Source organism: Ananas comosus, linkage group 22 (assembly GCF_001540865.1).
Source record: "Ananas comosus cultivar F153 linkage group 22, ASM154086v1, whole genome shotgun sequence".
NCBI lineage: Eukaryota > Viridiplantae > Streptophyta > Magnoliopsida > Poales > Bromeliaceae > Ananas > Ananas comosus.
The window spans coordinates 6,968,095-6,986,085 of record NC_033642.1 but is presented as its reverse complement, the minus strand read 5'-3'; the positions used below and the strand labels follow the sequence as shown (position 1 = coordinate 6,986,085).

The following is a 17,991-nucleotide window of genomic DNA, read 5'->3' as shown; positions in this document are numbered from 1 at the left end:
GGGGGAGGGGGAGGTGGCGGTGGATGGCGGCGTGGACGCGGCGGAAGTGGTCGAGGCGGCAGGGGAGGGTGAGGGCGCCGTCGTGCTGGAAGCCGAACTCCTCCTCCGCCTCCCTCAGCAGCCCCGCGAACAGCGGGTGGTTCACGAACCCCACCGGCACCACGAACCGCCGCCGCTCCTCCCCCTCCGCCCCAACCCTGATCGCCACCCACCCCCTCCGCGCCGCCGAAGGCGGAGCCGGCGCCGGAGAATGGCGGCGGCGATGGCGAGACCCCATGAACCCGAACCCGAACCCGAACCCGAACCCGAACCCTGATTAGATCGGATCAGATTAGCGGATTAGAGAGAGAGTGAGAGAGAGAGAGAGAGAGAGAGAGAGAGAGAGAGAGAGAGAGGGGGGTTAGGGTTCGGGTTAGGGTTTAAGAGGTGGGAGCGATCGACATGGCGGCGGTGGTTGGGAGGCGAGGAGGGGGGAGGAGCTTTAATAATCGTGCGGGGGTTCATTCATAGGCAGGCATGTTACATAGAGAAGAAAGAGAGGGGCGGCATGTTAAATATATTTATTTATGCGGTGATTTGGGGAGAGGGGGAGAGAGACTTAAAAAAGAGTCTAGCTAGAATAATAATATTTTTAATGATAGGAACCACTGATTTTACTATGGATGATGATCTATACCTACCTTAAATTTGCCGCATGCGAATATCCTTTTTATTGTTGGACGTGGGCTTCATCTCTGCTTCATCTCCATCCGGCTCAAATCTTTGACATTTCTTTTATTTTCTTGAATCGAGTAGGATCATTTTTTTTTTTTTTTAGCTTGAATCGAATCGATCATTGTTGAGTGTCGATTCTCTCAAACCGGCTCAATCTTTTATATATATATATATATATATATATATATAGAGAGAGAGAGAGAGAGAGAGAGAGAGAGAGAGAGAGAGAGAGAGAGAGAGGCTAGTATGCTTCTGAAAGCACGGAATCCTCCGTGCTTCCAAGTCGTTCTCGATATTGGGACTTTTGAATCGATGATTAATTCTGTTAAACTAAATCTAGATCATTTGAAGTACCTAAAAAAATAAATTTTATAATTTTTTATACCATTTGCCTAGTGATCGAAAGGGTTCAAAATAATATTGAAAAATTACGAGATTTATTTTCTAAGTACTTTAAATACTCTAGATCAAATTTAATGGAGCCGGTCGTCGATTTGAAAGTTCCAACATCAAAAACGGTTTGAAAGCACGGAGCGTATCGTACTTTCGGAAGCATACCAGCCTCTCTCTCTCTCTCTATATATATAAATATATATAACTCAATATTATAATTTCCAGCTGAAATTTCCCAGAGGATATCTCAGAATGTCCCTCGAAAATAGTAGTAATGCAATTCAAATTTGAATGCTTTTTGCTTTTAGTTATAGCATTATATAGTTTTTTGTGTGTATAAGGGTAGAGCTAGAACACTCTCAGAAGTAAACAAGCTGTTTGCCTCTATTTCATTTTTAGTTATAGAACATTTGAATCGATTGTCGGCACAGCTAAACTTGAGATAGGCTATTTTAATTTTTTTGGGAATTAGATTTTGTAATATCTTGACAATATTTTTCTAGAATTCAAGTGGTCTAAAAATTGGTAGTACATTTTAATGGTTTAAATATGGTGAATTTGAGCCCACTTGATTCATAAGCAAATGATGTCATAAAATCTACAAATTTGATCTTTAGAAAATTCAAATAGCTTACATTATATTCTATCACCAGAAATAATATATATGTAAAGAATCTTGAATTACCTTTGAAAACAATATTTCTACAAAAACAAACAACTTATAATTTTGGTGGTGGATTGCTACAATTATGAATCTGAATTCGTCGCGTATACTAGCCTTTCTCTTATTAGATTAGAATTATCCAATGTACTAAATCAGAAAATTAATTATTATGTATTAAAATATTTTGTTAGATTAGAAGTATTTTAAAGGTTATCCCTCTTTTTTTTAAAAATTTCTTATTATATTACGATTATCGTATATTTTTGGGCTTGCAAGTATAGTGTCTCTTTTTCTTTTTCTTTTTTTTTTTTTTTTATTGTAACATTGTTTTCAGTATCAATAAAAATATTATTAGTTTAATAATAATAGAATAGGTGTAAGAGTATTTGTAACATAATTGTAAAAGGGTCGTGATCCCTTGAAGAATCACGACGCATATTAGGTCATCTCTTTCCCTCAAGTAATCATTGAAATAGTTATGGTAATCTCTATCCATATCCACACATATATTCGCGGATTATTGGTAAATTTATGAGTATAAGGCACTAATATTTTTACCAAAAAATTTGAGAGTAAGAAGAGTGGGTACCAGTCAAATTATAGATATTTTGGACGACCCACTGGTAACTGCGGGTATCNTAAAATTGAACGGCTGAAAATAAAAATCTCATAAAAAATGATGATAAAAGATTTAAATTCAAGATCAGATATACTGATCTCACTCTAAATAGTGAAAAGAATTTTCTATAAAATTTTCATCGAATTTGGACTGTTTTATACCGTTAAACTCACAAACACACCACATCGGCCTTTAAAATTGTCAATTTTGAGATATTTTGATCACTAGTCAAATAATGTCGAAAAAATCTAAAATTTAGTTTCCAAATACTTTCAATAGTATAGATCAAGTCTAACGGAGCCGATCGTCGATTTGGAAGCCGCATCATCGAAAACAATTTGGTAGCACGGAGCCCTCCGTGCTACCGATAGTATAGTAGCCGGACTCTCTCTCTCTCTCTCTATATATATATATAAATTTGATGTTATATTTGAATTTGTATTTTAAAAATTTAGATTTAATATAATATATTTTTAAATATTGAAAAAAAATAATTATTTTGGATTCAAATTTTCGGGTTCGGGTTTGGATATGAATTTTTAAAATCAGTCGGGTTCGGATAGTATAGCAGCTGGGCTCGTATATAATACAAAATAAATTCGGGTTCGGGTTCGGGTTGGGTACAGTCAAAATCTATATCCGAATTCATATTCGTCGGATTTTTATTTTTTATATCCATATCCAAATTCATATTAATTTAGCATCGAATATATTTGTTTCATTCGGGTTCGGGTTAGGATAAAATTCCGGCCATCCATACCCATTGACATTCCTACTCAAGACTATTAGACCAAGGATTTACAGTGGGTCAATAACCAAGATTGCAACGCTTCTCACTTAAATTTTTTGAACGAATTAAATTTATCGAATCCGGTTCAATTATCCATTGAATAGTGATTGGATTCAATTGAATCTATTGGTTGTGCTTTTCATACCACATCAACATACACTGAGGCCATGTTTGGATGGATAGTTAAAAAACTCCATGAAATTTTTATTCTATGATTTTGGTCTAAATAAAATACGGAATCCTGTAACTATNAGCAGAAACTAAACCAATTTTGTATTTGAGTGAAAATTGGATTGGTCTTGGAAATAAGGTAATAGTATTTGAATGATTAGATTGGAACAGAAGGAATAAGAATTATAATTTTAAATTAAAATTTTATCTAATTAATTAACATCAAAATAATAATTAAAAATAAATTAATAAATTTATTAGCTATAAATATTATATAATATAATAAAAATATATTAATTAATTAATTAAATATAAAAAATAATTTAACTTGTTCCAGCTATTGGGACAAGCTTGTTCTGGCATGAGTAGGGAATTATTGTTTCCACCGCTTAATGGGTAATTCCAAATAATTCATTAATTAGAGAGGTGGAAACAATAGTCCCCATTTTTCTCATTTTTTGTTTGGATATAAAGGGAGAAATAAGGTTTTATTTCCTTCTTTGTATTCGAGCTAAACATAATTTTAAATTTAAAAAATAATAATTGTTTTATATTGTATCAGAGTAGAAGGTTCTAAATTCGAGTCACGTCAATGTTTCTATTATTATATAAAACGGCCGTTCTCTAACTCACTATGCCAGTTTAAAATTTTCATTAAAAAATAAAGGTTGTTTTACACTACTCAGCAAAGTCCTTCTACATTAATTAGGTAATAATGGGTTTATGCAAATGGCTTTAAAATGGAATTCGAAGCCAGAAAATAAGAAAATCGCATTTTCTAAGTAGTGATAATAAGTCGATTTGTTTTTTCTCCCTTGAAAGCGAAAGCAGATAGAAAACATACTTCATTTACCAAGGCAAAAAGGAATTAGGTATAAAGTTAGGTACATACATATACTCTTTTATTTTTTTAAATAAAACTATAAAAATTATATCTAATTACAACATGTGACATATATATATATATATATATATATATATATATATATAAAATACAAAATAAATTTGGGTTCGGGTTGGGTTCGGATTCGAGTAGGGTACAGTCAAAATTCATATCCGAATCCATATCCGTCTTGTTTCTATTTTTGATATCTATATCTGAATTTATATCCATTTAGTATCAGATATATTCGTTTCATTCGGATAAAATTTCGGGTTTCAATATCCATTGACGTCCCTAGTCTTGAGATTCGTACGAAAATTTTTTAGACCGGAACAAAGCTATGAATAGGGTGAAATGGTTGGTTCACCAAACCTTTTTTTTTAAAAAAAAAATTTAAAATAAGGCGGTTTGGTAATGCTTCATTCAATAAAGATTAAACTGGGCTACAATCTGAGGCAGTTAGGCCTCACAGGAAAAAAAAAAACTAACGGAAGAGAGCCCAAGTGTCTCTTAGAGAGCGTATATCGGTCGCGAAGTATCTCGCCGTACATTTAGAATTTTCAAAAATTTTTCTATTTTTCTCCAACCAAATGGCCCACCATGGAGAGGCAATTGTTGCAAGCTCCTTTCTCCGAGCGCACCTCTTTTTTGTCTACTTGCTTCCCAAAGCATACATGCGGAAACTGTTTGTTTGGCAATAACCCCATCAGAAGGGCTTTGGTATGCTTCACCAAACTGACTTAACGAGATTTCATTGAGGCGCTTCTTGTTACATATAAAAATATTATTCTCTATTAGCTTAAGCTATTTTGTTTGGTTCGGATATAAGTAAAAACTGATTATTTCAGAGATAAGTATACGTTCAGATATAAGCAGAAACTAAACCAATTTTGTATTTGAGTGAAAATTGGATTGGTCTTGGAAATAAGGTAATAGTATTTGAATGATTAGATTGGAACAGAAGGAATAAGAATTATAATTTTAAATTAAAATTTTATCTAATTAATTAACATCAAAATAATAATTAAAAATAAATTAATAAATTTATTAGCTATAAATATTATATAATATAATAAAAATATATTAATTAATTAATTAAATATAAAAAATAATTTAACTTGTTCCAGCTATTGGGACAAGCTTGTTCTGGCATGAGTAGGGAATTATTGTTTCCACCGCTTAATGGGTAATTCCAAATAATTCATTAATTAGAGAGGTGGAAACAATAGTCCCCATTTTTCTCATTTTTTGTTTGGATATAAAGGGAGAAATAAGGTTTTATTTCCTTCTTTGTATTCGAGCTAAACATAATTTTAAATTTAAAAAATAATAATTGTTTTATATTGTATCAGAGTAGAAGGTTCTAAATTCGAGTCACGTCAATGTTTCTATTATTATATAAAACGGCCGTTCTCTAACTCACTATGCCAGTTTAAAATTTTCATTAAAAAATAAAGGTTGTTTTACACTACTCAGCAAAGTCCTTCTACATTAATTAGGTAATAATGGGTTTATGCAAATGGCTTTAAAATGGAATTCGAAGCCAGAAAATAAGAAAATCGCATTTTCTAAGTAGTGATAATAAGTCGATTTGTTTTTTCTCCCTTGAAAGCGAAAGCAGATAGAAAACATACTTCATTTACCAAGGCAAAAAGGAATTAGGTATAAAGTTAGGTACATACATATACTCTTTTATTTTTTTAAATAAAACTATAAAAATTATATCTAATTACAACATGTGACATATATATATATATATATATATATAGAGTTGAGCTAGAATACTCTCGATAGTAAACGGAGCGTTTTACTATCGAGTTGTTTTCGATGATAGAGCTTCCAAATTGACGATCGGCTCCGTTGAACATGATCTATACCACTTAAAGTATTTACAAATCAAATTTCAAATCTTTTCGACATCATTTGCCTAATGATCAAAGGGTTTCAAAATTTATAATTTTAATGGTGGATAAGAGACGTTTTCTCTCTTTAACGGTGTAAAGATATCCAAATCAATTGAATTTTTGTTAGAAAATTCTTTAAACTATTTAAAACAAGATCTGTACTCTTGATCTTGATTACAAGACTCCTATCATCATTTTTTAAAGAATATTCATTTTCAACCATTCATTTTCTGTTCACTAGATGGATAAAAGAATAATATCGAAAGTGCGTGAAATTTAATTTCTAGGTAGTTTAAATGGTTTAGATCATATTTAACGGAGCCGATCGTTAATTTGGAAGCTCTATCATCGAAAACAACTTGATAGTAAAACGCTCTGTTTACTATCGAGAGTATTCTAGCTCAACTCTATATATATATATATATATATGATGAGAGAGAGGAGGAGAGAGAGAGAGGAAGAGAGAGAGAGAGAGAGAGAGAGGGAGAGAGAGAACTAGGTTGGAAAATACTATAATAGCAGGAGCTATGCGTTGCTATTTAGTTTAACATTGGATTGAGAAATATGTGTTAGGAATGATGCGCCCAATCTAATGGTAAAAATACAAAGTAAACTCTAACGGTGGAGAACTCGGATATAAGCTCAAATCCTTGGTTTACGATAGTATTCCCAGCTCGACTCTCTCATTCATTCTAGCTGCCCCGCGCCCCCACAACTGATGACCACCCCACCCTCGCTAGCAACCATCCTCTCTCTTCTCTCTACCTCTTCCCCTCTGCGGCAGTTCGATGGCCTCTCGTGCACATCATTTCCCTTAGCCATCAAGAGTGCACTCATGGTGGCTTTCTCTCATTATATATAGTAGTATATATATAGATAGTACATATATATATATAGAAGTGCGGCTAGGATGCTTATGGAAGCACGGAGGGCTCCGTGCTTCACTTTGTTTTCGATGTACGGACTTTCGAATCGACGATCGGCTCCGTTAGAGTTGATCTAGAGTATTTGAAGTATCTAGAAAATAAATTTTGCGATTTTTCGAATATCATTTGCCTAGTGATCGAAGTGGCTCAAAATCAACGGGCTGAAAATAAAATCTTACAAAATAAGATGATATGACATTAAAATTTTAGATCAAGTTATTGATCTTATTTTATATGTATAAGAATTTTCTATCAAAAGTTTCATGTGATTTGGATATTTTTACACGTTAAACTTGCAACCGGCTCACGCACGGCCGTAAAATTATTGATTTGAGCCCCTTCGATCACTAGGCACATGATATCGAAAATCGCAAAATTTATTTTCTAGTACTTCAAATACTCTAAATAACTCTAACAGAGCCGATCGTCGATTCGAAAGTACGCGAACATCGAAAACAACTTGGAAGCACGGAGCCTCATGCTTCCATAACATCACCAAGCACTTATATATATGGCTTATATATATAATATATATATATATTATATATATATATATATATATATATATATATATATATATATATATTATAAGACTAGGCTACTATGCTATTAGTAGCACCAAGTCATTGTGCTACAAGTTTTTTGGCCATTGGATTAAGTGATGTGCGGTTAGGATGCATGTGGGCCCCTGGGTTGAGTGGGTGGTTGGTCGAATAGTATAATCTAACGGATAAAAATAATCAAAGGGGTTAATCTAACGGCAGAAAATTATAGCACCAACTACTTGGTGCTATGATAGCATAGCAGCCGGACTCATATAGATAGAACTAGGCTACTATGCTATTAATAGCACCAAGTCATGTGGTCACCAAGTTTTTGGCATTGGATTGAGTGATGTGCGGTTAGGATGATGTGGGCCCCCTTGGGTTGAGTGGGTGTTGTTGAATAGTATAATCTAAAGGGTAAAATAATCAAAGGATAATCTAACGGCAGAAAATTGATAGCACCAACTACTTGGTGCTATTGATAGCATAGCAGCGCGGACCATATGGATAGAACTAGGCTACTATGCTATTAATAGCACCAGTCATCGGTGCCTACCAGTTTTTGGCCATTGGATTAAGTGAATGTGCGTGTAGGATATGTGGGCCCCCTTGGGTTGAGTGGCTGGTTGGTTGAATATATACTTAACGGGTAAAAATTAATCAAAGGGGTTAATCTAACGGCAGAAAACTTGATAGCACCAACTATTTGGTGCTATTGATAGCATAGCAGCCGGACTCATATAGATAGAACGAGGCTACTATGCTATTAATAGCACCAAGTCATTGGTGCTACCAAGTTTTTGGCCATTGGATTAAGTGATGTCGGTTAGGATGATGTGGCCCCTTGGGTTGAGTGGGTGGTTGCTTGAATGTATGATCTAACGGGTAAAAATAATCAAAGGGTTAATCTAACGGCAGAAAAACTTGATAGCACCAACTACTTGGTGCTATTCTGAAGGCAGCCGCGACTATAAGATAGAACTAGGTACTTATGCTATCAATAGCACCAAGTCATTGGTGCTTACCAAAGTTCTTGGCCATTGGATTAAGTGATGTGCGGTTAGGATGATGTGGGCCCCTGGGTTGAGTGGGTGTTGGTTGAATAGTATAATCTAAAGGGTAAAAATAATCAAAGGGGTTAATCAACGGCAGATAAATTTGATAGCACCGAACACTTGGTGCTATTGATAGCATAGCAGCCGGACTCATATAGATAGAACTAGGCTACTATGCTATTAATAGCACCAAGTCATTGGAGCTACAAGTTTTGGCCATGTTGGATTAAGTGATGTGCGGTTAGGATGATGTGGGCCCCCTTGGGTTGAGTGGGTGTTGGTTGAATAGTATAATCTAACGGTACAAATACATCAAAGGGCTTAATCTAACGGCAGAAACTTGATAGCACCAACTATTTGGTGCTATTGATAGCATAGCAGCCGGACTCATATAGATAGAACTAGGCTACTATGCCTATTAATAGCACCAAGTCATTGGTACCAAGTTTTTGGCCATTGGATTAAGTGATGTGCGTTAGGATGATTGGGCTCCTTGGGTTAAGTGGGTGGGTTGTTGGTTGAATGGTATGATCTAACGTAAAAATAATCAAAGGGTTAATCTAACGGCAAGAAACTTGATAGCACCAATACTTTGGTGCTATTGATAGCATAGCAGCGCGACTCATATAGATAGAACTTGGCTACTATGCTATTTAATAGCACCAAGTCATTGGTGCTACATGTTTTTGGCCATTGGATTAAGTGATGTGCGGTTTAGGATGATAGTGGGCCCCTTGGGTTGAGTGGGTGTTAGTTGAATAGTATAATCTAACGGGTAAAAATAATCAAATGGGTTGAGTCTAACACAGAAAACTTGATAGCACCAAACTACTTGGTGCTATTGATAGCATAGCAGCCGGACATCATATGATAGAACTAGGCTACTATGCTATTAATAGCACCAAGTCAATGGTGCTACCAAGTTTTTGGCCATTGGATTAAGTGATGTGCGTTAGGATGATGTGGGCCCTTGGGTTGAACACACTAGTGAAAGCATCCACGCTTCGTAGCGGAGTGGAAATATAAAAGCTACCAATAAAAAAGTAAAAGTATTCATTCAATAAAAACAAACGAAGAAGCTGTCATGGACAGGATAGATTGGACGCGACGGAATCCACCCTCACCTCTAACCCCTCCATTAATAGTGGACCCTATGCTGCCGCATCGCATTAGGCGGTCGCACGTTACTCCACCTACATTGACGGGGAAACCTCATCCTCTATTCCGACTACAGATTCCAGTACACCACCCACAGTTTGCTAAATCCTTTCCTCTATCTTTCTCTACATCTCGGATAAACTCTCGCTCTCTTTCATCTCCCAACACAAAAAAATAAAAAAAAATTACAAAGAGATAAAAAAGCGATTAAAACGAAGCCGCCTTCAACGCGGCCTGTTTACGACGGCGATTGTGGATGTAGAGAGGAGGTCGTGGATAGTGGTGTGGCAGAGGAAGATCCGGGATCGCCAAGGAGGGAGGAAGTGGATGGATTGGCGCCCTTGACACGGATGTGCCAAAGAAGAGACATCACATAAATCAGTCACACTAACTACATTGAAAAAGCAAAGATAATAAAAAAATGCATTGAAAGAAAGTAGAAAAAGAATCACAGCGTATGTGGACAAGAAAACAGTTGCATGAAAAATTAGAACGGTATATGAGAAGAGATAAAACTGTCACATGGGAAGAAACGATTAAAAAAAAGTGAGCGGGCCAAGAAAGAGCAAACCTTGAAAATGCGAGCCCACACCCAACTTTGAAAGTGGGCTGCCATTGTGAATTCTTTTTTGGACGATTAAAAGATTTATAGAGACTATAAATATATATATATATATATATATAATATAATTATAGTATATATATAATATATTTCTCAACATAAAGAAAGGGTAATATTTATTCTCATCTTTTTATCACTCTACTGTGACATTTATTTCTTAGGAATCCCTAAAATATCCCTAACACGCTAGACCTAAGGCACTAGCATTAGCATAAACGTACAAAGCCCAAGCCCATTGTCTATATATTAAATCTTTGGTACAATAATTTTTTTTGTCTTTTAAGTTTTAATTCTTCACGATAAAGCGTAAGGGCAAATTGGTAGTAGAAAGAATGCTTACAATTTATATACTTCTCATGTTTGTTTGATAATAAAATATGGAACTTAAGGACCGGTTCGTTAGATGCAATTACAAATACTATATAGTTGGAGATGTATACAACTGAAAATGCAGCAATTGTAATTACATGCAATATATTTGATTGGATAGAGTAGAAAACGCTGCAACTACAAATAATTTATTTTGTTGCATATAATTGAGAAATAATTTTTAAAATTTTATCATTTTATATATATGATGGCGAGAAAAAAAATTATTTTTTATTTAAAAAATAATTAAGAAGGTAAGTTTACTTTTTATTTGAAGTTACTCTCACTAACGGCTATAGTTAGAACTACGGCTAATTTAGGCGTAGTCCCAACTGCTACAGATAAACCTTTTCCTGCAGTTTTTACTGCACAGTTGTAATTAAATATATCAAATCAAACACTGAATTTGCACTTGCATAGAGTTACAATTGCCGTGTTGTTGCGCCCCTTAGTGGTCACATTTACTCTACTTTTCTTTTTGATACTATCTGAGCCGTACCTCTCGAGTCCTCGTGTAGCTATTTGGATACTTTTCTTCTTGTTTTTTATAGTATTGAAGTTCTTTTATTTTGTCCCTGATGTGCTTATGCTGTTTTCGTTGCTCCTTATTTTTTACTCTGCTATTACTGGTAGTGTACATTTGCTTATAAGTTTCCTTTTCATGCTTCGTCTTTTCTATTATTTGTTTGAAATTCTCCTACTATTACTGGCCCGAAATTAATGGTTGAGTTGCTCAAATTTCATATGCTTATATTTCCTATCGCCTTTTCTACAAATTTGTGGCCATTTGTTTTTGTTTTTTTGCTTGTAATTGCTATGCTTCTTTTGTGATCTGTGTATGTTAGCAGCCTTAAACGAGTCGAAGAAAGATTGGCGAGATTATTAATACACTCAATCCTAATTTGTAAAGTATATACCGTTTGCATGTAAGTAAAGATTTATTTTGAACTCTGACGAATTGTGTATTCTTGATCTTTGCTTTTGCTTTAGTGTTTTAGGAGATGTAGGTTTCGTTTAGGATTGCGGAGAGGTTGCGTTACGTGCGGTGAGAAACGATGATAGAAAAATATTCTGTTTGTTTCTAAATAGAAAAAAATATAAAAATATAATAGCAGAAACTGTTTAATGATTTCTCATGCCGATTGTAAAATATATCAAACTCAACAGAATTTTCGGCTTAGCTTGGTTGAGCCGCACTTTTTCAGAAACTTTAACGTTAAATTAGCCATATCACTGTCTGTGACCTTTCTTGTCATGCAAATTTTGTACTTAGTTATTTGTCCAGAATGGCATTGCAAAGCGACTGGTCTTACAGCTGCTGGGCATTACCAAGATCTGATATATATACTTACTTACATGGTGATCTAAAGATGCCTCAATTTTTAGAAGAGAATGGTTATATGGTTTACGCAGAAAAGATGGAGCCTTTTTTGATGTTTCTTAATTTACCTGTGATTATTTTATTCAATTAAGTTGCTGCTAACAGTGATGATACAAGCGTAAGATCTTTCATCTGCTTGCGCTTGCGCACAACTTCACTTCTTCCTTGCCAACGCAGCTATAATTAGGCAAAAAAAAGCTTCAAACTTTTTGGTCTTCGTTTTTTTTTTGAAAAAATTTCAAATAACATCACTGTAGTTACGCACTTTCTCATTTTAATATTTTGTGATTTAAAATGTATCAATTTAGTATCTTGTGGTTTCATTTTTCTCTTTTTATTATTAATTTTACTAATTTCTTTTTTTTTTTAAATCAACGACAAAGTTAAAACTAGAAAATACTAAAATGAATGTCCGATAAACCTAGATGGGTATCTAAAGTTTTTTGTATATAATTTAACGAAATATTAACGAAAAAGCTGACGAAAAAAAAAAAATGAAACCACGTGGTACTAAATTAATACACTTTAAACTATAGAGTACTAAAGTGATAAGGAAATGCAAAACTTTTTTTTTTTTTTTCGGTCTAAATTTGTGACTACAAGTTCGCTTCTTAGTAACATAAAAGGCAAGAGGCCTTTCCACGGAGGAATTCTATACTGTCACACTTGCACCACATCATTAATAACAAGCCAATAATATTTCTTCTTTTTAAATAAAAGTATAATAAAAATATTATTTTATAATTATGATAGGACATATATTTTTAAAAAAAAATATTTAATTAATTTATTACGTCACGTTACCAATATAGCCGTTGCATTCTAAAATTTTTTCTTTCCACCAGCCCAACCAATTATCCACTTAAATAGTGCTTGGAACTCGTAAAAGTCCATATTTATTTATATTATATTATTTTGGTTACCAGATGTAAAATTGTTTGTTTGCACATATACGGCCGTAGATAAGAAAGCTGACAAGCCAAGATAGATTTGCTGTCTGCACTGCGCTTGAATTAAAAGCCTGCGAGCCAGCAAGCCAGAACACAGTAACTGCTCCCTATCCCTGACCGCCAGCACACCTCCATACCTGTGCCGCGGCTTCCACCTTTGGCTTCCGGTTCCTGCCTGCACATCACAAGCTTGCTAAGGCTTCGTTAGAAATTGCGAGAGATTGCGGTATGTGCGGTAAAAAATAATAATAAAAAAATATCTTATTTACTTTCGTATGTAATATTACGTTCCGCATATTGCAGTTAATCGGGAACGATATATTTTCTGCGATCTAATCGAAAACACAGAAATATATTTCTATATATTTTTTTTCAACTCTATTTTATCTAATAGCATTAGATTTACCTCAATACCAAATTAAGCCTAAGTACAGTTTAGGAGTGATGTGGATCTTGCGTCCATAGCTTAAATAAAAATTATTTATTTTAAAAATATGTATAAATTCAGATATAAGTAGAAGTAGAGTAATTTTACGTTTGAAAAAAAATTAGATTGTTCCTGTTAATAAGATATATATATATATATATATATATATATATATATATATATATATATATATATATATATATATATATATATATATAGGATAAGAAGTGTAAAAACTAGAATTCTATAGTTGGGTTTTTACATTAACATATATAAAATAAGAATTAGGCTAGGATACTNTCAAAATAGAAGTTCTGCATATCACGTGCCAACAAGCAAAGTCATCTATTAATTTCAATTTTCTTTCTAGAGTGAGAAAATGCCATAAACTGACTTCAATTCTGACTAATTCTGATATGAAATGCCAAAATTTCTCAACAAATATGCCAAAAAAATAATCTAATAACAATGATTTAAACAAGACCTTCAAAAAGTTATTTAGCCAATAAAATGACTTATATGATACATTAATAACAGGGACGAAAAATCACAACCTGCTAACTTACACGATGTTATAGAGGAGTAAAGTTAGAATACTATCAATAATAGAGAACCAGTGTTTGCTATCCATTTTTCAGTCTCTGGATGGTTTGGGTTAGTGGTCGTAGTTCCAGTAGTATTTGATTCAAAGTTTAGAAAACAGATAATAATATACTATTAATCTACCATCGATAGTACCCTAGACGGATTCGTAATAAAGAATGTGAAGTACTAATACATAGGATGTAATAGAGAACCGTAAGTCTTTTCGTGTTACTTTGGAAATTAATGCTACTTCATTTATTTATTTATTTATTTATTTTTCTTTGGAGAACTCCAGAATCAAAGCATGCGGATCTATAAAAAGAATTCTACAAATTTACACAAGTTTTGCCAAGTCAATTCAAATCTATCCAGCTATTAACGTAAGACCTAAATAATTAATCATGCAAGCAAACTATTAGACAACCTTTGCTGTGTTAATAATTTGTGTAACTTATCCCTTGTGTAACAAAGATTAATGTAAATTGAATTGGTCGTCACGAGTTAAGAGAAAACTACCAGTGATAGAGAGTAGAAAATAAGATAAGAAAAATGAATAAATACTGTCCTTTATTGTCATCAAAGAGTCAAATATATGTTTAGACATTTTCTCTGTTACACACTCAAGTCCCGAGGAATCATATATATATATATATATATATATATATATATATATATATATATATATATATATATATATATATATATATATATATATATATATATAGTATTCGGATGGTTTAATTGGAATGGAAGGAATAAGATTTATAATTTTAAATTATTAATATTTTATCGAATTAATTAACCTCAAAATATTAATTAAAAATAATTTAATAAGTTAATAAATTTAGTAGCTATGAATATTGTATAAGATAATAAAACTATATTAATTAATTAATTATAAAATATAATTTAACTTTTTAATTAGTTAGTAAATTATTTTAGCTAGATAACTAGTAAAAAAAATTAATTAGATTAATAAAAATGTTAGTGGCTGAACAATATAAAAATTAGTTTATAAATAAACACATTAAATTACTAATAATTAGTTAGCTAATTAATTATAATTAATTAATTATTTATTTTATTATTTAAGCAATGGATAATATTTTAAATATATTAATTAGATTAATTAATAAGTTAATACCATAATTGAAATTAAATTTAGACTTTAGTTAACCTTGTTTCCACTTAGAAATAATTTTGTTCCAGGAAAAAGAATGGAACAACAATTCCAAACTTATACCAGAGTATACCAGTTTATCTCAGGGACTTTATTCTCGAATTCAAAAATTTGTGTTTGGTTAGAAAGAGGGGATAACCCCTTATTCCCCCCTTAATCCCTATACCAAATGGTAAATAATATTTTAGTAGAGTAGGAGAAATAGTAGTTTTTTTTTTAGAAATAAGTTGGTATAATTTTAGAACAACTGTTCCACCTTCTCCCTAAATAAGTTTGTTTCTAAGTGGGAACAAATTTAATTAAAATCTAAATCTAATTTTAATTATAATGTTAAATTATTAATTAATTTTTTAATTAATATTTTTATGTCAACTAATTAGATAAAATATTATTTTTAAACTGTAATTACTTTTATTCTCACTATTTCAATTTAACTATTCCAACGTTAGTTTTTTTATTTCCGAAAATAATCAAATTTTTATCTAAATACAAAATTAGTTTTATTCTAAAATTTGTATCTAGGCCAATTTGCATAAAAAATACACAAATTTTGAACTTTTGCAAAATTAGGCCACATTTTTCAATTTTGCAGATTTGGGCCGGATTTTTTGCCATCGGACGAAAATACTCTTATTCCTTTTCTTTCTCTCTTCTTTTTTCTCTCTCTTCTTTTTTTTCCTTCGCTATTTTTTTTCTTCCACCACCCACCGCTGCACCCCCGTCGCCGCACTCGCGCTCGCCCTCGCTGCTGCCGCCGCGCTCGCGTTCGCCTACCTCTACTACCAGCCCCGCCTCCCCTCCTTCCTCCTCCTCTCCGTTCGACCCCACCGCGCCCGGATCTCCCCCCGATCCCTCTACCCACGCCGCTGCCGCCACCTGCGTCGTTGCCGCTGCCACATCCCACCTTCTTCGCTCCGCCGCGCAGCGCTCCGCTGCCACCGCCGCTAGGGGACCGCATCCCACACGATGCCGCGGCCGCCACCCGCGCCATTGCTACTGCCGCATCCCACCTTCTCCGCTCCGCCGCACCACGCTCCGCTGCCGCTGCCGCTGCCGCCAGGGGACCGCATCCTACCTTCTTCATAGGGTTTCAGGGAGGAGGAGAAAGAAAGAGGAAGAAGAGGAAGAAAAAGAATAGTGTAAATTGAAAGAAGAAGAAGAAAACAAAAGTAAATTTCATCTAAATGGTGTAAAATTGGGCAAAATGGTGCAAAATTGAGCAAAAAATTAGGCCAATTTTGATGAGAATTGCACAGTTTTGCATCATTTTGCCCAATTTTGCACAATTTTGTCCAAAATTGTACAATTTTTTCTTCTCCTCATCTTCCTTTTCCTTCTTCCTTTTTGCACCATTACACCATTTTTTACACCTTAAAAAATTACATTTTTTGGACGCTCTCATCTCCCTCGTTGGAGAGTAGGACTCGGATGGCGATCTTGAGGTGGGCGAGGTCGCGTCCCGCATCGCCCAGCTCTACTACGGCAAGTACTGCCGCACCAGCGACTCCTACCTCGTTGAGGCCTTCGTCTTCTACGAGGCCGTCCTCCACCGCGAGTACCTCCGCACCGCTCAGGGACGGAGCTATGTGGGGACCGACAATGGCCATGGCCCAACCCACATTCTCAAAATTACAAGAAGGTCCATTATTAAGCTATTGAGAAAATAAAAATATTGCAAACTAGAGGACCAAAATGAAATTTTTTTAAAAAAATCTGTTGGCTTGTGGGCCAAGATTCTACATCTCCACGCAGAGGCGCACAGCATTCATGACGCCGCCGTCCGCCGCTCGCGCGTCTCCTCATGCTGACACACCTACCACCCAAACCACACGTAAACGGTAAACAGCAAATCTCTCTCTCTCTCTCTCTCTCTCTCTCTCTCTCTCTCTCCCAATTGCTCTCTTCTCTCAATCTCTCTCCTCGGCCCCCGCGGCTACTTCTTTGGCTTGCCGACTGCCGAGTGCCGACCGTCGATGCCTCGGTAGTGCTCGCCTCGTCCGCCTCCGGTAACGGCGGTTCAAGTTCAATTGCAGTGCCCCAAAATAACAAAATCTAATTAGACTCGTAATCTCTCTCTCCTATTTGGATTGCTTCATACTTCATTTCAATAAGAGTATTTTAGTAATCTAATTTTTTTTGTATAATTGTGTTTAGTATTAAGCTGTTAATTGTTTAATATTTGTTTCTTGATTATAATATTATTAATGATTGAGTTCTGAGTTGTCCATATATTGTTAGATCATAATCAATAATTATGATAATAATGATAATTTATTCATGTTTAAATTCTAATTTTAGAACTTCTTAAAATATTTCGGGGCCTTCCAATGGCAATCTATTGGATTTTAGATTTTTAGTATTTAAGAATATAAAGTAAAAATTTGAAATTTTTATGAATTCTTTCTTTATGAATAAAAACTTTTTATCTTCTGAATTGACTGTTAGTAAAATAATTTTCATTTACAATTTATTTTTAGATTTTATTTCTTTACATAATTTTACATAATTTGCAAATTATCTTATATAGCACTATTCTAACTTTTGCATGGTAAATAAAATTTTTAAAATTTTCTTTTATATTATTGTACTTCGAATTTTTATTATATATAGTTTGCTTTATTAATTTTTTTTTTTGAAGATCAATATATTTCACAT

The 17,991-nt window shown here is 34.0% G+C and overlaps 2 protein-coding genes across 2 annotated transcripts; both read right to left on the bottom strand.

The window, feature by feature from the left end:
• Positions 2-566, bottom strand: LOC109727100 (auxin-responsive protein SAUR32-like; the record flags this gene model as incomplete). The annotated part of the gene is made up of 1 exon (XM_020256998.1): positions 2-566. A coding segment is annotated over exon 1 (276 nt), but the record flags the coding sequence as incomplete, so codon positions are not given.
• Positions 10,047-16,327, bottom strand: LOC109727099 (glycine-rich cell wall structural protein 1-like). Its single transcript, XM_020256997.1, has 2 exons — positions 16,111-16,327; positions 10,047-10,213 (listed from the first exon to the last, which is right to left on the bottom strand). Exons 1-2 carry the CDS (start codon positions 16,325-16,327, stop codon positions 10,047-10,049), a joined length of 384 nt encoding a protein of 127 aa, XP_020112586.1.

Coding starts and splice junctions, on each gene's coding strand:
- LOC109727099 (XM_020256997.1), bottom strand. CDS start 16,327: ATGGCGCGGGTGGCGGCCGCGGCATCGTGTGGGATGCGGTCCCCTAGC. Junction 10,214..16,110: donor AGGCGGGGCTGGTAGTAGAG/GTAGGCGAACGC, acceptor TTTTCAATGTAG/TTAGTGTGACTGATTTATGT.